Raw genomic sequence first — 22466 nt, 5'->3', positions numbered from 1 at the left:
CTACTCCTGCCGTAAAACTTAATACAGAATGCCCTTTGACTTTCAGGATTTAATTTATAACAAAACCCTTCATATAAAATCAAGCAGTTCTCAATTTCACAGTTTAAAATATACAAATTTATGAAGGGATTTTAAGTAAAGTAGGCCCTGACAAAGTTTCTTTGGCTTGAGGAACCGGCTGCAAAATTTATGAGTCAAACTAATTTTCCAGCCTTCAGGTCTTCGGATTTTTCTAATTATTGCTACCACAAAGCCTAATCCTGGAATCTTCACAGTTTCTTGTGACACATGTGTTGTCATGACCATAAATAAATACAGTAGTAACGCTGGTTGTCATTATTACAACAAAAAGCTTTCCTCTAACGCTAAACTAACACCCCAATTTCTCATAATTGCATTATTGCTTTAAAAACTCAATTTAAATTAATACTGGAGCCAGTATAGAAAGAAACTGACTAAGTAATAAATTTATCCACCACCACTGAAAGGTATATGGTTAACATATCAACAAGCAATCACACAGCAAAATGTATTCTGATGAAAAATGAACTTCGTACTTTGTACAAACTGAGAATGGCCAAGTGACACTACAGCAGGGGTCATTTGGGGGGGGGACGCGGGGGGATGCCATCCCCCCGGGTGAGGTGCGGGAGGGCGGGGCCTGGAGCTCCCTGCTGGTGCCCGCTGGAGGTCGCCGCCGTCTGTGGGGAGGACACACTTCCGGTGATGTCAGGGGGTGTGGCATATGCTAATAAGTTATGCTAATGAGTCCCCCTAGCTCTTTTTCTACGAAATGACCCCTGCACTACAGTAAAATCAATGCTGAAAATACCAGGGGCTGCAATGGAATTCCTAGGCTCCATGGCGACAGTTGAAAAAATATAGAGGGGATATTTAAATCCCACAAAAAGTAAAAGAGTGTTTCCTGCGCATGCGCAGGGAACGCTCTGGTAACTTTGCAGTGGGCTGGGGGTTGGAAGCCTCTCAGGCCTCACCGCCGAAGCCGCTGCCGCAGGGGGAGGGAGAAAGTCTGGTGGGTCGAACTCAGGCCTCCCACTACCACTGGAGGAAGAGGCGGGAGAAAGTTCGGCAGACCGAGTTCAGGCCTCTCACCGCCGGTGCTGGGGGGGAGGAGGGAGAAGGCTTGGAGAGGTGCAGGCCTCACTGTGGGTGCCAGGGACAGGGGGCAGGGGAGAAGGCTCACCTGTGGCTGCTTCCTTCTTCTTCGGTGGAGCTTCTCCTCCCACCACCCCCACGAGTATCGCGGGTCCCCCTTCTTGTATATATATATTTCTTACTTTAAAAGATAGTATGAAAAAGAGATTCTTCTCAGTATAGTGCAGATAAACAAGCAGCTAAGATCCAACAATGTTATACCAAGGTATAGAATTAAAAACGGGAAAAAAATGTTTTTATTGTACCCAAATGTATTTCTCTTCCCCCACTTGTTCTTGGAATGGTGATCCAGGGGTCTGAGACTCACCAAAACAGTTTTCCACACATTTGCCTGCATGCTACAGTGAACTTCTGTGAAGCCTGAAAAGTTAATCACCAAAACTGTAGAGTTTATTTTGGTCCCAGGTGGGTCAGGTGGGAATGAGTTATTGCTAAACTGCTCCACAGACTGACATACCCCTTCCAAACTTAAAATTAGAGCCACATCCCTACTCTTACTTGCATGTCCATCAGCAACACTGCTTTGCATCAGCAGCAACCGGGCATTCAGTTCCATAGAGCCTTTTATTCACTAATAAAACCTTGTGATTATCCCAAACCCCCTTGACATGAGTGAAGGGTGTAAGGAGAAGGTTGGAGATGAAAAAAGACACTCTACCCACTTATTTCAGCGGGTAAGTAAGAGGATGAGATGATGATTTGAATCTGCCCAATCTTTTAATGCTTTATTTTGATGCTGAAACATAGTGCTGGATTTTTACAGCGTAACAACATCTGATTTCTGAACCACTACTGGTTAACTAGGGGCTGCGGTGGCTCAAGTGGTTAAGACGCTGAACTGCAGGCTGTGGAAAGTCAGTAGTTCAGCAGTTCAAGACCCGAGTGTGCTATATGATGGAGTGAGCTCCCGTCTCTAGTTCCAGCTCCTGCCAACCTAGCAGTTCGAAAGCAAGAAACTGCAAGTAGATAAATAGGTACCACTTCAGTGGGAAGGTAACAGCGTTCCGTGCGCCTTGGTGTTTAGTCATGCCGGCCACATGACCACGGAAATGTCTTCAGACAATGCTGGCTCTTCGGCTTTGAGACGGAGATGAGCACCGCAACCCTAGAGTCAGATTCGACTGGCTTTTGAGCAAGGGAACCTTTACCTTTACTGGTTAACTGCGTAACCTACCACAGGAGGAACATTTCTCTTGCTGGGTTCCAATACAAACCTTTCCACTGTTCCTGACTATAAATTACTCTCCTAATTTTAACATTCTTTTAAGCAATTCCTCCACTCTCTCCTTCTCTTGTATTACTTCAAACATCCATCATGTCACGTTCTCCCGATAAAATCATTGTACTGCTCATTAAAACACTGAAAAATTTCTGGAGATACTCAGACTTTCTATCCTTTGTGGGAATGAGCAGCTGTTGAGTTTGTAATGTTCCTGTTCTATAGCCCATGTCCTTACCTTCCCATAAAACGATCACTCTGGAAGCAATCCTGAAAAAAAAGATTATAGTCCTAGGTATTCTTACTTGGAAGTTAGTTGTACTGAACTCAAACTTCTGCCCTTGTAAAAGTGCTTACAACCTGTGAGACTTTAGTATCTGTCTCAATTATTATCATGTTAGAATGGCAAGTGTAACGTTCTCTAGACTGCATTCTATAGTTTAAGGCATTTTCCCTTAGCATGGAAAACTGATTTAAATATTTTTCAAATGTGTAATTCTAATGAAATGTCTATATTAGGCAAAGTGTTCATTCAAGTGGGGAAAAAGACTTAATACCTAGAACTTCCAAATAAAACCTCCATCTAGCAGGTCCCAAAACATTTATAGTGTCCTCTCATTTTTAACAATAATGTTGATGTCAATCTTTCAGCTTAAGATGCTTTAGAAGTCTTATGACTCTCCTTTTAAAAGCCTGGAGTAGAGCAATCTACTCCAAAGGGGGATGGCTATGTAAATCCTATAGTACCAGGGGCTTTTCCAGGATATTTTCAAGCAATCAGAGAGTACTGTCAAAGAAACATGGAGTGGATTAATCAAAAAGAAATGTCATCCCACTATTGCAAACACTGAAAAGGCAGAACTGTATTCAGAACAAGAACTGATGTCTGCCACTTCTTTGTTACGTGAATGAATGAAACGTCTTAAGTAATACCAAAAAAGCATGTCACTTGGAGACTTGCTCTGGGAATGAGGAGAGTTATGCCTGGGGTCTAGAAGAAGAAGAAAAGAATTACTCACCGACAATTACAATAATGAATTTTTAACTTTGTTCCACCCTACTCCGCCCCTGGCATAACAAACATCCTCAGGGCACCTAACAGCACAAATGGACATAATATTAAATTAAATGCTAACCAATGGGAGGGAGGAAGAGAACCAGTTACAGCATAGATCCGCTGAGCAGACAAAAAAAATATTTTGCCACAGGTAGGAGGAATTACAAAGCAACACCCTAATGATCCTACATAAAAGGCTGAGTAAATTGCCCCCACTAGCACACTATCTGCCGCTCCTTTGAGTGCTTGTCCTTTTATTATTATTTTTCTGCTGCATTTTAGCAAAGCGTATCACTTGTCTACAATGTCTCTTCGGATCTCTACTGCATCCAGGAGAATTTCTTCCCATGTTGGGGGTGATGGAGGTGTCAAAATGGCAAGCTTTGGAGGAGGCAGTCTGCATGGCTTTGGTGGGGGATCCATGACGGGGCACGGCTATGGAGGGCTAGGCTATGGAGGAGGTGGATGTAGCGTTTTCAATGGAGCTGGCTTTGGCAGTGCCTCTGTGACCGGTGGTGGTGGTGGTGGCTATGGAGCAGGCTACCGCTCAAGCTCCGTCATGTCTTTGGGGGGTGGCTTTGGAGGGGGTGATAGCGTCTTCCTGGCTGGTGCCGAAAAAGAAACTATGCAGAACCTTAATAACCGCCTAGCAAACTATCTGGAAAAGGTGCGTTCTCTGGAGGAGGCCAATACTGAGCTGGAGCGTAAAATTCGTAACTGGTACGAAAAAAATGGACCTGGAGCTCCTGGAGTTACCCGTGATTACAGCAAATATCACCACATAATTGAAGATCTTCGGAACCAGGTGAGAAAATAAATGTTCAGCTGACTGTACAGTTTGGGCCGAGAGCATCAGGAATGTCCACAGCCATTTGGATTAAATGAATGGAATCTGCACAAGTGATGCAGCGATTATCTGGGGACTGTACTCTGTTGTGTACACAAGAGATAAAAAATGAAGATTGCTGCCTTTGATTGTATGCACTAAAATATTAAAAAAGATCTGTAAAAGATGAGGTTTATCACACATTTCTTTAAGACTCAGTGACAGATTATTGTATCAAATGTATTATGTGGTCAGTTGAGTAAATTCAAATAGCGGAATTTGTTTTTCAGGGGACTAGCAGCCCAAATCTACAACTAAAGAATCAAGTAAATGGAAATAAACTGACAAGTTCAAGCTGACCCACTTAGCTAGGTTGTTTGCTGAATTCAAAGATGTTAATAAGATTTCTTAGTGACATATATTTTACCTTCATATTGGTTAAATGAAAGTATTTGAATCATTTTTATCAAATGTATGGATTATAACAGAAATAACTGTAAATTCAAAATTTTCAGTAGAAAAAACAAAAAAAATCCAACCTTATTTCTTCATAATCAGCACATTTTGGAATTGGGAGACATTCAAAATGTTCCTGATGGAAAATGTTTATTTTTAAAAAAAATACAGTTTTGCTCTGTGCTAGTCTTTTAGCAATTTTTGATAATGTATAACTGCTAACTGAAAAATGCAAAATTGCCACAAAATTAAATAGAGCTTTGTTTTCATATTTCACTTTAGATAGTCAACGTGACAACTGAAAATGCCAATGTAGTCTTACAGATTGACAATGCCCGCCTTGCTGCTGATGACTTCAGACTGAAGTAAGCCAAATGCAAACTTTTCTGTTATTTTTAATTCTAGAATATTGGATTACTTTAGTCTTTTCCCCTTTCCAATAATGGTAGGATATTAACAAAAATCATAAACATAAAAACTTAAACCAAAATTCTACTTACAATATTGTGTAAATAAGAGCAAACCATAGCATTTTAGGTGGAATTTGTTATAATGGACAAAAACTGCCAATAGTTGGCTATACATGGAACTGAATACAGTTTCATATATCATACATACAACACACCTAGTAATACACACACACACACACACACACACACACACACACAAAGTTTGTTTCCTTGAGCCAATTCTTGATGAAATAAAATTGTTTATAAAAAATACCATACACAACAAGGATGAGTGAGGATTTGAAGCCATAATTTTCAGGCTCATGTCTAACAACCTGTCTCCTGGAACTTAGTATGCAACACACCTGCTATAATTATCCCAGAGTTAGAATGGACCTTCCCAGGGCTTCTAGTTCAATCCCATAAAAAATGTAATGTACTTTACAGATGCCTAGTCAAAAATTTTTGATATGCTAGGAGATTCTGCTTTATTTTTGTACACTATATAGAAACGGAATTTATCTTTCTTAACTTTCATTTATTTTCCAGACAATTTGCTTTTTAATGTGCTAAGTGCTTCCCCGTTTTGATTTTGTCCATTTATTTTCCATTTTTACTCACAGTGAATAATCAGCTGTTTTTGTACACTGAATATATGTGTTACTCTTCTCCCCACCTTTTTCAGATTTGAAAATGAGCTCTTCCTTCGCCAGAGTGTTGAAGCAGACATCAATGGCCTGCGTAGAGTTCTTGATGACCTGACCATGAACAGGTCTGACCTGGAGTCACAGCTTGAAACCCTTTCAGAGGAACTGGCTTACCTTAAGAAGAATCATGAGGAGGTAAAAGAACTATGCGTTCCCTTTTGCAACTATTACTTTGATCTTTGGGGAAATCCATCTTCAAACCTCCCCTCAGCCATGAAGCTCACTATGTAACTCACTAGAGGCAAGTCAACCTCAACCTTAACCACAGGGTTAATGAACTGAACATATAGCCCACACAATCCCAAAGATTTGGGATGAGTAGCAATAATAAGAGAAATAAAATCTCATTAGAGATCAGTACGAGGGGTTTTTAAAACTAAAAATAGCTCAAGTAACAGATCTTAAGTGTATGTCAAAAGTAACATACGGTATCTTAAACTATATGTCAAAAGATTACTGGCTAAGTTTAGATAGTGTCATAAAATAGTTTATTCATTAGTTTACTTTCTTCTGATGAGTACTCACTACTACTTGTGTGGTCCAATATTTAATATAGAAGATAAAAGAGGCTTGGGCTGCCACTCCTTCTTCACCCCCACCTGAATGTAGCCCTAAGCAGATCGCCATCTTACACTTCCAACTAATAAAGTAAAGCTGGTGTATCTAGATTTCAGACGGGTACTACTGGAATGGGTTCAATTTTTTGAAATTCTACTGTCTGAAATGCCGTTCCTTGCTTAGAACTATTATACCTGGTAGCTGTTCTGGGCAGTGAATCAGACTCTGTACAGCCTATGCTGCTAATTTGGATTAATGAGATACAGATAGTTTTCACTCTGTGGTGTTTTGTTCTGGAAACACTTCAACAAATATAAATTAAGAAACATGGTTAAAGAACAACTGAAAAAGAAGAGAAGAAGAGATTGGATTTATACCCTGCCCTTAACTTGGAGTCTCAGAGCGGCTTACAAACTCCTTTCCTTTCCCCTCCCCACAACAGACACCCTGTGAGGCGGGTGGGGCTGAGAGAACTCTGACACAAACTGCTCTTTTTCAAGGACAGCTGTGCCAGAGCTTGTGACTGACCCAAGGTCACATCAGCAGGTGCAAGTGGAGGAGTGGGGAATCAGCAGATGCAAGTGGAGGAGTGGGGAATCAAACCTGGTTGTCCCAAATTAGAGTCCGCGCACTTAACCACTACACCAAACTGGCTCTCTCTAAGCTAATACCTGGCTAGGAGAAACATGAAAAATCAACAGAATGACTTCATTGTTTCTGTTAAGGGTTTCTGTTAATGTATGCACATTCTCCAGTCACAGAGAACTCTGTCCGACAGAAAAAATTTCATACAACTCTCAACCCACCCAGTGTGTGTGTATTATTTCAACTGAAGTATAAATGGGGTTAGTAGGGTATAAAGGGGCTCTTTGCCTTTAGACCACACCTCACCCCTTGGTGCTGGGGCCACAAACTAAGACTTCTATAAGAATTAAATGATATTGCTATGTCTATGAGGCCAATCAACATGTGATTTGTAACAGAAGAAAGTTTATATACTGGTTGCAGGAAAGATGTATGTCTTGCACTATAATGCATGGATGTGCTTAAGAAGATAATTACCAAAACTTTGTTAAGAATTTACCATAGATTTTAGTAACATCCTTCTAGAGGGACCCCTGGTGCTGAACTCAAAGCTTATTCTTCAGCCTAAGAAATAATCTGCTTGAATACTGTTGTCTTCTTGCACAGGAAATTACCTTATTGAAGAGCAGCTGTACTGGTGACGTTACTGTGGAAATGAATGCTGCTCCTGGAATAGACTTGACTAAGCTACTGAATGACATGAGAGCGCAATATGAAGACCTTGCAGAACAAAATCGCAGAGAGGCTGAAGAACAGTTTAACAAAATGGTAAGAATCACTACTGAAAATAAGCTTTGAACTATGTACTTTACTTAAAATGTATGCTCTCACAGTGGGTAACTGGAACCACTGGGCAAATAAGATACCAAACCTAAACATCATAACTGTCAGTAGTTTACCATTCTTTTGCAATGGACAGTGAAACACCATTATCTTATTTACTTCCAAAGAGTAAAGCTTACCTACTACACAGACAAAAAACAAAACAAAACACACAAACCTGCCCTTGGGAGCCTTTTATTAACCATTTAAATAATGAACCATTTTAAGAGCACCTTTACAATTCTCTTCCAACAGAAAGAGGAAATTAACCACCACCCTTTTTAATGATAAAAAAATCTAAACCCTGTGTTTTCACTTCAATTAAGAATTAATTCACCTGTACTTTATTTTTATATATATCTGCCCTACTCTGAAAATGCAAAGTGGTTTTGTAAATTGTAAATGCAATAAAACAGCAAAACCATACAATTAACAACAGTATATTAATCACATCAGTTCTTTCTAAATTACTGAAATAGGTATGTTTCAAGCAAGTACAGATAAGATCTTAATCATTTAAACAGATAGCACAGAGGTTCTCTTTGGGATTTCAAACAGTGAGAGGACTCATACAGAGATGAGAAAGACACTCCCTATGGTAAATTAGATTCAGATAGCAAAGATAGCTCATTTGATCCAATCACAATTCTCTCACAGGACCTTTTTAGATTATAGTGATTACTTATACCCTATCTGACACTGTACCAAATGATTCTCCATTAAGGGTCCCACATGACAGAAGCACATTGTACTACAATAGATGCACATTGTACAACAATAGATGCATTCCTTTTCTTAACTTACATTTTATTGATTTTCCCTCTAGAGTCAACCATTGCAGCAACAAATCTACGATGACGCCGGTGCTGCAAACTCAGCCAGGAATGAGTTAATAGAGCTGAGACGCTCCTTCCAAGCACTGGAAATTGAGTTGCAATCCCTCCTGGCTAAGGTTTGTATTTTTATCTCTCTTTGAACAGTAGCAACATCTGTACAATCACTTTCCGTTAGAGAACAGAGCAATGGAGACAAATGTCTTTTTAAAAATCTGTTAATAAATTCATAGGCCCCAGAGGCTCATAGCAGCAGTAAGCAAAGCCCCAAGGAAGAGTTAAGAGATCCCAGAGACCAAGAAGGTCAGAGCACATTCTCCCTCGCCTTAGTTTCCAGCATACATACAATCTACTGCACTCAAAAACAGAAGTACTCATATTTGCTCTAGGGCAACATTCCTGAAGAGCATGTCAAAAGGGTGGCTGTCAAAATTAAATAGTTTTGAAGAGCTGTTTGTTTTAGTGAAACTGCCATTCAGTTAAACTTCTCCATTAACTTGTAGCCCCCCTCTCTAAATCACTGCAGGAAGAAAGTGGGTCCCTCGCACGATCTCCTGTAGCTTTAGTTTATTCGTAGTTTTAATGGTTATTATATGGATTGTCTGTTGTCCAATATGTGACTGCTGAGGTGCCAAATTGTGTACCAGGAGCAAAATTCCAGATTTACATATTAGTTCCTGGGGACACATAAAACATACACATTGACTCTCTGTTTTAAAAGCATTCTAATTTGAGACTCAGAGGAAGAAGTGAGCAGTGACAAGAAAGCACCCACCCTGCCACAAATCATACTAGTCCTTAACTAACACGGCTACCCATCTTGATCTAACTCAGAGGATGTAAGTCAAAAGTTTTTCACTGAAGAGTGACAGTACTTCCAACTGTGTATTTCTCTTGCTGACAGAAAGCCTCTCTAGAAGGCACCTTGACAGAAACAGAAGCAAACTACAGCACTCAGCTTGCGCAGCTTCAGCAGCAAGTTAGCGGCCTGGAGGAACAGCTTCAGCAGATCAGGGCTGAAACGGAGTGCCAAAACTCAGAGTATCAGCAACTGCTCGGCATCAAGACCCGGCTGGAAATGGAAATTGAAACATACAGGCGCCTGCTGGATGGGGAAAGGTAAGCAAATAGGCAGTAGCAGTGGCAGATATCAACTTGGTAGCCAACTCTGCCTCCCTTTCTGCCTCATTCAAATGGTTCATGGTCGGAAATGCATCCCACCAACTTTTCCACTCAATTGCTCCCAATTCCACTCATTACTTTCCCATTCCACGTGGGTTTTGTCTATGCGGGTCCCATAATCTCCAACACAGCTTTTTTTGAGTGGTCAAAGGAGATCCTTACTCTACTTTTTGCCTGTGGGAAAGCTGGTTGGATACAACCGCTCATCTGATTAGAACACACATCTTGTTAGTAAAGAAGAAGATTGGATTTATACCCCTCCCTTCACTAGGAGTCTCAGAGCAGCTTACAATCTCCTTCCCTTCCTCTCCCCACAAGAGACACCCTGTGCGGTAGATGGGATTGAGAGAGCCCTAAGAGAACTGCTCTTGAGATAACAGCTCTAAGAGAACTGTGACTGACCCAAGGTCACCCAGCTGGCTGCATGTAGAGGAGTGGGGAATCAAACCCAGTTCTCCAGACTAGAGTCTGCCGCTCTTACCCACTACACAAAACTTGTTATTTTCTGGTTAGGAATGAACAGTTACATTCATTTGTTGATTGCAACTTTAACAACAATGAATATGTAAACAGCAAGTCTTTACAATCCCAACCATACAATTTCTTTGTGTAATTTTTAAAAATATTGCCTTGGGCATAAGCAGGCATAGTCTTGCTTCTTTTAGACATGGAATCAACAGAGCCTAGTGACTTTTGCTCTTAATGAAACAGCAGCAGGGTTAGAAGGAAGAAGTTGTTTCTGAGCAGTTAAAACAAAATAATAGTTTATATTCAAAGTGATGGTTTATATTCAAAGTATAACCAGAAAGATACATAAATCAAGTCAAGGCAATATCTTTTATTATTTAAAAACTTGCTGGAAATGGCTGTAAGCAAACTTAAAGAACCAACTGTTGCCTTTTCTGTTTTTTATTTCTGAGGCAGCATTCAGTGCAACTCCAAAACATTCTTGCAGTGTCTGAAACACAAGCTGATCCAAATAAAGATATTGCCTCACTGCTCAATACTGGCTGTTCTCTGTGAGGGAGATCCAGCAACGAGATATGAAATCAAATTTCCCATTCATACATACATTTTGATTTTTTTTAAACAGCACTCTGGTTTTCTGAATCACATCAACAAAATTTACAAAGGATTCATTCTAAACTAAACTAAAAAAATCAGTATGTTCTAATTATAGCAGTGTTCTCTTTCTACTACAGCCTTTATTAACCTCCCGAGCAGCCATTTTTATAGAATTTCATTAACACTGTAAGAGGGGTAACAACTATTATTTTATTCCTTTATGACAGTTTCCGATCTTCCTATGAAACAAAAAGTCATGTCAGAGGTAATTACAATTTATTATTTCAATAATAAGTTACAAATTCTTACAAACCTATACTTAATCCATTACCCAGTCAGTGAAGTATAATTTAAGGCACTGTTTCTCCATAGGTGAGTGACCCAAGGACCACCTTGGATTTGATGGATTTCTTGCCTAGACTTATTGAGGCTGCGGTCACACGGAGCATTAGCCACACTACAGAGACGGAAGATAGGCAGATTTTCCGGGCACAATCACAGCGCCACATCTGGGAAGCGTAGCGCTCCCGTGGCGAACCAGAGGCTTCCCGCAGAAGATGCGGGGTAAAAAACTAGTACCTCCGGGGTACTAGTTTCCGGAAACCGCGGGGCAAGGGCGGGTGCCTGATCGCATTTCCAGTGGTAGGTTGTGGCATCCGGTGCCCGCCCATGTCCCGTCGCTAAAAGGTTTTTTCCCCCAAGTCTCCACAAGATGCGCACAAGCACCCAACAGCGCATGCGCACACTTCGTTTAAAAACAAACAACACAGCCTCCTCCTCTTTTCCATTCCCCCCACTCCTGGCTCAGCCTGCTCGAGAGGAACTCTCTGCACCGGGCAGCAGAGGGGGAGGTGCAGGGGGCGTGGTGGGAGGGCGGAGGGAGGACACAGTTTGCATTCCTCTGCAGCCCTGGAAGGGGTTAAACCAGCTGAGCCTTTTGCTAGAGAGGCTGCTTCTTTGCTGCGCCGCAGGATTGTCCTGTGATCGGCACCTCCCCCCTAACCATGGGACCTCGAGAGGACCTCTACGGGACGTCTGATCACGCAGCCGCGCATTATTTTGCTCCGGGGCGAACAGCCACTCTTCCCCCCCGCATTTTCCTGCCCGTGTGACCGGGGCCTGAGTCTCTTTTCCACTTTCACTGCCCTTTCCCTGGTAAGGATTATTATACTAGCAGCATTTTAGCAGCCAGTGTTCAAGAAACATTTTAAATATTAGATTGTTTTTGGGGAGAAGGGAAAGTGGTTTCAATATCCTTAAGGAACTTTCTATAGGATACCTGGGCTGAAAACAGTCACTATGAGCGTATCCTTTATAAATAAAACAATACAACAATTTTAATAAAGTTTAAATGGTTGCATAACAGGCTTAATATAAACAAAGGAGCATTTTTTCTACTGGTAAGGTCCTGATTGGAATACATTTATTTGTTATTTGGTTGAATTTTGCAGTAATCCAAACAGAGTAAATACAGTCCTTTGTATTACAAAGAGTAACCACTGTGATATGCATAGGATTCTAAAACTTAGTCAGTAGTAAAGGGGAAAGTCTGAAAAAAAATATAAATCTTGCCATTGTGATACAAGTAACTTGTAATAAGAAAGTCTAGTAAACCAACCACCAAAAAGTCAGCGTGATGGAAGATGTTACCCTGGATCCATTTTCAGTCATTACATATCCCAGGTCAAACACAGCTTCAGCTATGCTGCCATCAGCATAAAGCATGGTGATGTATCTTAATTCATTAATTACATACTAACCACATATTCACATAATTGTTTTTCTTACTAGGTATCTTTTTGCAGTTGCTGAAAACTGGATAACATTATAAAATGTAACCACCATTGCTGAAAATTGGATGTCGTTATAAGATGTAGAAAAGAGCAAGAGTCCAGTAACATCTTAAAGACTTTAAAAAATATATGTGGTAGGGTATGAGCTTTCAAGAGTTCAGATACTCATAAAACTCCTACGTTGCCACAATTTTTTTAGTCTTTAAGGTGCTGCTAGGCTTTTACTCTCTTCTACTCCTACAGAAAGAGTAACACGGCTGCCCATCTTGATCTGTCGCCATTATAAGATATAATTGGCTGGTGGGAAAACAACAGAAGTTTTGGGCTTACAGGCCAAACCTGATTTTCAAGGTTTATAAAAATCTGTGTTGGCCTACAATCCCCAATAAAAGTGTATTTCTCAGCTCAGTTCTGGCACTTGCCTCATATGTGGAAATCACTGAATGGTGGGTAGACAGGTCATGTGAGTGCACTTTATTTTACTTTGTGTTGTTTTTTATAGTGGATAATACTGTCTTAACATTTGCCCCTTTCAGAACCCACTAAAACCAGGGTGGTTAAGACCATTGTGGAAGAGATGGTGGATGGCAAAATAGTCTCTTCACAAGTGAAATCCATTGAAGAAAGGGCAGCTAAGTGAATGGCATTAAGAAATGTGGGAACCTGCCAATGCATGCCAGCAAGGGAGAACCCAGAAGAAAACTTCCTGAAAACAGAATCAATTGCAGCTTAGTAGTTTCTTGCAAACAAGGAGTCTAAAAAAATACAACATGCTTTTCTTCTCACTATATGGAGGTGTATTCTTTTTAAGGTATTGAGAATTACATTCTGTTTACTCATGCAATGCAATAAACTTTCTAACTTGCAAGGTATATCTGCCTCTGACTTCATTGTCTTTTCAACTGTGTATACACTCACTTTGTCCATTAAAAAATAAGCACTGAAGTTAAAGCTGCATGATTATATTAGCTCTGCTGAAATGCCATTAATGAATATCAACCACAACTGTGACTACAACTATATATACCTAGACAAGAACCAGGTGAAAGTGTGCCAGGCAAAACTGGGAAGATAAAACTAGGAGGAGGAGGAGGAGACTGGATTTATACCCCACCCTTCACTCGGAGTCTCAGAGCGGCTTACAAACTCCTTTCCCATCCCCTCTCAACAGACACCCTGTGAGGTAGGTGTGGCTGAGAGAGCTCAGAGAGAACTGTCCTTGAGAGAACAGCTCTGACAGAACTATGGCTTGCCCAAGGTCATCCAGCAGCTGCAAGTGGAGGAGTGGGGAATCAGACCCGGTTCTTGCGGATTAGAGTCCACACACTTTAACCACTACACCAAACTGGCTCTCACTATACCAAACTGGTTCTCTAGAGCACATGTATCACAATGGACGGAAAGGGCTTGTCAGTGGGAGGGTAATGAGAGACTAGTTTAAAGTATCAGGTGAAATCAGGGACATCCCTGGCAATCAGGAGCAAGCTGAAAACCACAGAAGTAGCAAGAGAAAAGACATGCAGGCAGTTGATTTTACTCATCCCCTTCATTTATATCCTACCTTTCTTACAAGGAATTCAAGTGAGTCTACATAAGAATCCCAGCGGGCTTCCCATTCAGATGCTGACCAGGCCCAGGCCTGCTGAGCTTCAGCCAGATTGCTACATGATATGCATTTGGTACGGTCAGGGGTCTTGTTGTAGAAAAAGAGCTGCCGGAGCTCATTAGCATAACTCATTAGCATAACTTATTTGCATATGCCACGCCCCCTGACATCACCGGAAGTGACAGAAGGCCACACCCCCTGACATCACCGGAAGTGTGTCAGAAGGCCCGGCTACTTACCCGCAGAGGGCGGGGTAAAGAAGGGGGCGGGGCTTCACCACGTGACCGCCCCGCCCCCTAGAGGTTCTCTTCCGGAGCTCCGTACCTGAGAGCTCCCCCCCAACTAGAGCCCTGGGTACGGTGATACCCAACATAGGCTGCTGCCACATGTGACGGCTGAAACGCGGCTACTCAGAGCCACACCGAACTTGAGACGCCGCGGCAGGTTCCCACGGATCCCCGGCACGATCAGATGCCGGGGAGCAAGAGTCCGATGGGAGGGGGAGGCTGCCGAACTGTGCATGCTCGAGCATGCGCAGTACGGCTGGGGGCAGAGATGCCGCAGCGCAAGGACGCGCCGCCCGATCCCATGGCCCGCCTTGAGCCACTTCAAGGGATACAACCACCTAGGTAGGTGGTGCTTTTTTGCAGCGCAGTATCGGCGTTTGGGACGGAACAGGGATGGGCAGGCAACGATTCCCAGATGTTGCCATGGGATCGTGCCCGTTTGCTCCGCCCCCGTTCCATCCCGCTCCTGGCCCAAAAGGCCTCGTATGGACAGGACCATAGTGCTTCTGGGTGCCACAGTGCCCACTGATGTGTTTCCAGGTGCCTGCTTGCTTCTTTTCAGTTCTTCCCTAAAGCAGAGAGTCATTCTTAGCTTTCCTCCACCTCACTGGAGCAAGAGATGCTTTAAAAGAACCCAGGAAGCATTTACCTTTGGGTCCTCAGGGAGTGCCCATTTGGAAACGCCTGCCCACATCATATGAGGGTTTTAGAACCAGGACCTCTCAGTGTTTTGCAACTGCCCTCCTCCATGGCACCTCCCCATCTGGCGATTGGTCCCACCTCCAATGGCAGCCATTTTATGATGGTGCCCACTACTGGTCTGCAAATCTCAAAAAGTCCCCACAAACTTTTCAAGGTTAGGGACCCATTACAGAACATGAAAAAAATCTGCAATATGAAGTAGGGTGTTCAAGAATCAAGAGCAAAGACTTGAGGAAAAGGAAAGAACAGGAAAAAGAGGTAAATGATAATTAATATTTTCCTTATTGAGAAAAAACAGGTTTTCAGGGGGTTTAACTGTGCACAGTGAATAATCACCTATGCACCCAGTGTGACAATATCAATCCAACTCTTCCTCATGTCTGCTATTGATGAGATTGAACAGTCATCTTCATCTATCTGCTAGCGTTCGTTTGCAACCACAAAATGTCTGATACAGGCACAATGCTAGCACATTTACCTGAACCACAGAAGTGTCTGTGGTTTCTTCCTAAAGGACCCATTGCAGGGGTAAAATTATTGGATACAGCCAGCATCTCTACATTGCAAGTAACAACAAGAGCTATAGGTGAAAAAGAGTGAGTACCCTTAAATAAGAAGGGGATGTTCTGACCCACTGGGGCTTGGCATAAGAGGAATCCACACACTTCAAAAGTTCTTAGAGCAGAGAACAGCGACAGCTTTCAAAAGTCACTGTGTTTTGATAAGCCAAATGTTAAGAACCTAAAATGTCTGTCCTCCCCCATTCCAGAATTTCTCAGATGCATCACAGTTTCCTTTTGAGGTACCAGTAAAAATCACTAGAGAGTTCTTTGGCATGGAAATTAATTTCCTCTGAGAAAGTGCACTTACAAACTTCTCAGGAAGCAAAGTAAGTTCTAGTTGGGCAAACCCAGCAACCTTCTGCTCAATTGTTTGGAAGATGTGGAGAGACCCATTAACTTATTGCAGAGCCCACCCTGATCCTTCTGAGAACTCTGGAGAGCCAGTGCTCAGTTCTAGAATGGAGCAATGCTCTGTATGCTTGTAAAATCGTAAAAGGTGGACTGGACAGGCCACAATTTTAAAAGCGTCTCCAGCAGCCCACTCACCAAGTGATGTGTCCCATCAGTGGGATTGCCCCATTTTTTCTAAATGTTTACCTTTTCAGTAAAATACAATGTCATAGTTTGAATATAGATATGCTGTTTCTTACAAAGATATTGGTGATGGCTCAAACAAAACCTATAAACATGAACATTTGCAGGAAACCCTTTGTTAATATTTTCCCCAAGAGTTCACCAAATTAAAACTACAGTTGCCATATTGGACAGATCTAGTGGTACAGAGAATCAGCAAGGAGATGAGCCCATGATCCTATTACCAACCCTTTAAGCAGTTAGCCCATTGAAAGACATTTTATTTTTACATTTTATGTGTTTCTGCCCTGACCTGGATAGCCCAGGCTAGCCTGATCTCATCAGATCTCATCAGATCTCAGAATCTAAGCAGGGTTGGCCCTGGTTAGTACTTGGATGGGAGACCACCAACGAAGTCCAGGGTCATGACACAGTGGCAGGCAATGGCAAACCACCTCTGAATGTCTCTTGCCTTGAAAACCCTGTGGGGTCACCATAAGTTAGCTGCCACTTGACGGCACTTTCCACCACCACCATCATGGATTTCTGTTTCACCAACCTCTTCCATATCCCCAAAGGAGTTCATCTACAAAGCACCAGAGAGCCAGAAGTCAAATGAGCACATGATCCAGAGAATGACTAGAGCAGTCACTCGTGTGGAGTGGGCTTCCTGCCTGCTCCTTCTTACTGTGGTTCCTTGCACCCCAAAGGACTCACTCGTGAGGACCTCCAGGATGGCACAGGAAGTGATGCAGGGAACTGTGGCTAGAGGGTGAAGCCAATGGAAATCAGCAGTAGTCCCCACTTCTGAAAATGAGAGTGCCGTCCACTCAACAAGGACCTTTCTTAGTTCTATCCACAGGTGTCCACCCTTTGGCTCATCATGTTGCCATGCAAGCCTATCAATGTGTTTTTATGGAATATGAACTGTCCAAAGGGACTGTATAACATGGAGACCTGAGAATACCTGTCGAGACTGCACACCTGAGAAAGGGACGCCTTCGTTTAGGGTTGCTGTCACAGTGATAGTCCAGAGTCAGCAGCCATCTTACCTGCTGTGAGATGAAGCAGTTCCATAAGCCAGTACCAATGCCATGCCATGGAAAATCATGAGGACAGAGAACTCCAGATGCCATTAGGAGTTTCTTCCAGCACATGTAGGCAACCTCTCTTCCCCCCCCTCCAGCTACCTACAAATCCAATAAGAGACAATAGCCCTAGCCTGATGATTCATTCAGGTGCCAGTCCCCAGATCAAGTTTCTAGCTCTCAATATTGACCACTCCTTAGTCCCCCTCCCCTCTTCTAGCCAGCCAATAGTATGTTTTATGGGACGGACTTACAGGAAGTGTCACAGGGGGATGTAGCCAGCCTAGCCAGCCGCCCCACACCACGTTATAAAAGATACTGCCTGACCGCATGGTCTCTCTCTTACTTACCCTCTCCATGACCCCTATCGAAGCTTTAACCCTCTTATGTCCAGCTTGCTATCTACACACCCTACCTCCATCTTTAACCTCTAGTCTGCAGCTAGAGTCCACATGGTTCTGCTGGTTCAGAGCACGTGTTCACCATTTTCTATTTCTATACCCCTCCATTCTTCCATTGGAACGGCTCAACTAATGAAGACAGGTAAATATTGCCCAACCAATGAATATCCTGCTAAAGCAGCTGTGTTTAGGATCTATCTTTATTTCCTAGCATATGTATAAATTAGTGTGTGGTTGTGTATTGTAAAGAGACATTATATTTCACTAAATCCAGCCTCTGTGTCTGTTCAGATACTTACAGCAAAGGTGGCACTTCTGTATACATTGGTGAGAACCCTAATTTGCCTATTGCCAATTAATTATGTTCGTTGCATCGATGACATTGTCTAACCATCTCATCCTTTGCCATCCCCGTCTTCTTTGGCCTTCAATCTTTCCCAGCATCAGGGTCTTCTCTAGTGAGTGCTCCCTTCTCATTTGGTGGCCAAAGTATTTGAGCTTCATTTTCATTATCTGGCCTTCCAGGGAACAGTCAGGGTTGATTTCTTTTAGGATTGACTGATTTGATCTTTTTGCAGTCCAAGGGACTCTCAAGAGTCTTCTCCAGCACCATAGTTCAAAAGAATCTATTCTTCGGCGCTCGGCCTTCCTTATAGTCCAACTCTCGCAGCCATACATGACTACTGGGAATACCATTGCTTTGACCATGCGGACTTTTGTTGGCAGGGTGATGTCTCTGCTTTTTATCATGCTGTTTAGGTTCGCCATCGCTTTCCTCCCAAGGAGCAGGCGTCTTTTAATTTCATGGCTGCTGTCACAGTCTACGGTATAAATGAGTGTGTGGTTGTGTATTGTAAAGAGACATTATATTTCACTAAATCCAGCCTCTGTGTCTGTTCAGATACTTACAGCAAAGGTGGCACTTCTGTATACATTGGTGAGAACCCTAATTTGCCTATTGCCAATTAATAGACTAATTAACAATTAAAGGCAATTTGGCTAACAATCTGTTCTACAGGTCCATAAGGTATCTAGTGGCTTTTGATGTTATCAGCTTTTTTATCCACCCTACCTTACGCATCCCTTCATTTCTGTATCTGTGCGGCTACAGTTTTGATCAGTGAAGACAAACACAGAACTCTAATGTCTCAAGCTGTGACAAATAGCCTTACGTCTGCTCAGCACAAAGTATGAGTACATGACTTGATGTCACAATAGGAGTAAATAAGAAAGAATGTCTACTGCACAAACTCAGTCGGCCTGGATAACAATCAATCAGTGTGACAGTTCAAAGATACAAACAATAGAAATAACATCATCTTGGCAACAGTTCATCAAAGCTTCTGCCAAAACCTATGCCATAGGAAATGCATTTTGACATAGGTGTGCATGTTCTGACAAGGTGACATCAGACAAGAAACAGACTCCAAATCTTTGGAGTTGATTCTAAAGAGCAAGGCAGTTGTTACAATCCAGCTGTTCCTAAAATATCTTTATATTGTTTTCAATATCCAGGCTACCTCAGCAAAAGGTTAGCTAAACAAATTGTTGCCTTAAATCAGTGGTAATCACTTTGCAGGTCATAGCAAGCCACATTCACAATTACCATCAACAAAAAAGCCATATGATGCCTTGTGCACCGGCCCAAAAAATTCACACATACAATAATACATAGTCTTCGCCCTTCTGCTTTCCCCTCAGCATGAGGCACAGCAGCTCAGATGAGAGAGTGAGATTTCCAAGGTGCCAGGAGGAGAGCCAGCTGGCTGTGGAGAAACAGGAGTATATCACTACCACTCCACTGTGGCCAGCTTGCTCTTTTCCTGCATAGCTTCCACGGTGGTGGTTTTCTGCAGCTAATTTGTTCTCTTCCAGGCCACTGCATGGCTGTTAGAACGAGAGTGCAGGTACTGTGAAGAAGGGGGGGGGGTAGTTGAAGAGTTCCATCTGTGGCAAAAGGCATGTAGCTCAGGCAGGCTCACAGTGATGACCTGTCCTCCAGTCCATCTCTCTGGTGGTGGTTATCGCATGGTGCAAAACACCTGCCCACCACAAGTCCTGCCAGACAATGGCCTTGCTCGCTTTCCTTCAACAGGGGGCCAATGACATGCTGGGGAATGGTGCTCAGAAGAGCCACAAGTGACATGTCAAAGAACTACACGTGGCTCCCTAGCCGCTGATTATCACTGCCTTAAAAGATTATTGTATTTTTATCAGAATTAATATCTAAAAATCTAAATGTAAGGCACAACCACAGCTCCCAATTAAAAAGTTGAGAAAGGGAAAGGAAATATTATTGATTTAAAAAATTATATCCCACCTTTCCTCATGGCTCAAGGTAGCTTACAATAATAGTTAAAACATTTTCAGTTTAATACAAAAGGAAAATAACACCCCCCACATCTCTTCCCCCTTCTCCCGTTAAAGATGCCATCAAGTCACAGCTTACTTATGGTGATTCTGTCAGGTTTTCAAGGCAAGAGATGTTCAGATGTCGTTTGCCATTGCCTGCCTCTGTGTCAGGATGCTGGCCTTCCTTGGTGGTCTCCCATCTAAATGCTAACCAGGGCTGATCCTGCTTAGCTTCTGAGACCTGACAAGATAGGCTAGCTTGTGCTCTCAAGATCGGGGCATTGCCATAGGTGGCATTTTTGCACCCTAAATACCCAATCTGCAAAATATGTCAAGTCTGCAACAGCAGGACACTTTCAGGATGGTGCAGAACATGGGGCACCAGATGGTTTGAGTTGGCCATACACAAAGGCATCACGCTTTGTCTCTTGTTCTGAGAAACAGGCAAGACTATCAAGTTGACCCAGCTCCATTATGATTATACATACTAGTGTACGTAAAGGGGCCTACTCATATTAAGTTACTGCTACAAGGAGAAGGAGCACTGGCCAAGGAAGATTTCTTGCTCTACCAGCCCTGATTTATCTTGCCATCACAGGAAGTCAGGCCAGAGGAGAGCAAGGAAAACCACGGAGCTGTCCAACAGGGAGAGGTAGTGTTGGGCTGGTCTAAGTCCAAGGGTTCAATTGCTGAAACAGTGGCGGAGCTGTCCACAAGGTAATTATGACCAAGGAATTAGCAGGCTGAAGAGCTTTACAGTAGTCCTGGCAATTCCACCCTACATAGTGCATCAGTGGACACCTTGATCATGGAAGTCCGAGCCTCATTTTCTGGAGCACATCTTGGGAAAGGAAGAGATTGTATGGCTAAGCAAACATCCAATCATGTATGGGTGGCTTCCATTTGGGTTTGTTCCTGAGTTCAAAGGAGAGATTATGAGCAGTCCAGCAGCACAGGAAAGGCCCAGGATATATCTCCAGATATATCTCCAGATTCCCAGATTTAGCAGAGTTCAAAGAGAAAGTACCCTTCATAGTCACATTCCTCACTAAGTATCACTGCATCCTTATGGATCTAGGGTATATCAGGATTTACAATGGGTTCATGATTCTCAGGAGGATGCAGGTTCGTGGAGCTGACAGGGCAAAGTCTGAGTATATTAGGCCCATGGAAGTGACAGGAAGAACAGTGGTTTGTATAGTCATTCTATAAGTGCACCAACTTAATTCTTAAAACAGGGACAGGAATGAATACAATTTGGTTCAAGTGGATTACTTTGGTTCAAGTGGATTACTATGTTTCTATGAACACACATACAAATGTATTCAGCAACCGAAAACAGACTGGCCACATTACAGAGATAAACAACAGCTGCATCCCCTATATGTGGCAGATGTACAGGTGGTATGGAAATACATGGTGCCAAATATGGGGAGAGCTGTCCCCAAATCCCCCTTTCCTCTTGATCTGCAGCCAGTCTCATTATTTGGTATTAATTTTCTTTCTTAGACTGTGCAAACTTTGGGTAACCACAGCCATCCCATATTTAGAACTGAGCACAAAGCTTTCAGGTACCTGTAAGTAGTCTATTGTTTACAAATGAAAGTAGTGCCCATGTGTCTTCAATTATTTATACCAACCAGTGTTATAATAGCATTTTCATGTATCATTGCTACAAGCACATACTGATAATCAGGACTGGAAAAACATTAAATTCCGAAGAAACTGCATCAGCTATTTAAGGACCATTCCTGTACAGAACTGAGCAAATACTAATATTCTTAAGCATGTACTATAAACTCCTAGCACATGCAGGCAACCAACCACCAGGGATTTTTCTAACCTTGCTGATTATCATTTTTTAAAAAGCATAATAGAGTTAGAACTCATCACCAGCTGAATTTTATAGGGACAAAATATAGTTCTTGTATGTGTGCCAGGGCTAATGAGGCAAGCAGAATTCAAATGTGAGGAAATCGGCTCCTTTACAAAATCAAGAGGAACACTGTAAACTTATTGCATTATGTATGTATGTAGCAATTTTCAAAGAATTATTTTCCAAAACATCTAAGCTTGTAGTTATTATTCCTCATTAGACCTCAAAGGCATGAAATGGTAATTAGGCCATTTCGCTGTAGGAATGCCAAGACAATCATAAAATGATTC

The 22466-nt window shown here is 42.3% G+C and overlaps 1 protein-coding gene across 1 annotated transcript; it reads left to right on the top strand.

The window, feature by feature from the left end:
• Positions 1 to 3653: 3653 nt before the first annotated feature.
• LOC107109607 (keratin, type I cytoskeletal 24-like) lies at positions 3654 to 13609 on the top strand. Its single transcript, XM_015410269.1, has 8 exons — positions 3654 to 4257; positions 5017 to 5099; positions 5869 to 6025; positions 7640 to 7801; positions 8682 to 8807; positions 9593 to 9807; positions 11163 to 11200; positions 13265 to 13609. Exons 1-8 carry the CDS (start codon positions 3757 to 3759, stop codon positions 13366 to 13368), a joined length of 1386 nt encoding a protein of 461 aa, XP_015265755.1. The 5' UTR covers positions 3654 to 3756; the 3' UTR covers positions 13369 to 13609.
• Positions 13610 to 22466: the final 8857 nt, after the last annotated feature.

The sequence above is a fragment of the Gekko japonicus genome, unplaced genomic scaffold (assembly GCF_001447785.1).
Source record: "Gekko japonicus isolate JY-2015 unplaced genomic scaffold, Gekko_japonicus_V1.1 scaffold1280, whole genome shotgun sequence".
Classification (NCBI taxonomy): domain Eukaryota; kingdom Metazoa; phylum Chordata; class Lepidosauria; order Squamata; family Gekkonidae; genus Gekko; species Gekko japonicus.
The sequence above is the reverse complement of the archived record's forward strand: the minus strand, read 5'-3'. Positions and strand labels throughout refer to the sequence as shown.

Excerpts from the sequence above, each read along its gene's own strand:
- LOC107109607 (XM_015410269.1), top strand. The coding sequence starts at position 3,757 with ATGTCTCTTCGGATCTCTACTGCATCCAGGAGAATTTCTTCCCATGTT. Across the intron at positions 7,802-8,681 it reads AAGAACAGTTTAACAAAATG|AGTCAACCATTGCAGCAACA; the intron begins GTAAGAATCACT and ends TTTTCCCTCTAG. Across the intron at positions 9,808-11,162 it reads CGCCTGCTGGATGGGGAAAG|TTTCCGATCTTCCTATGAAA; the intron begins GTAAGCAAATAG and ends CCTTTATGACAG.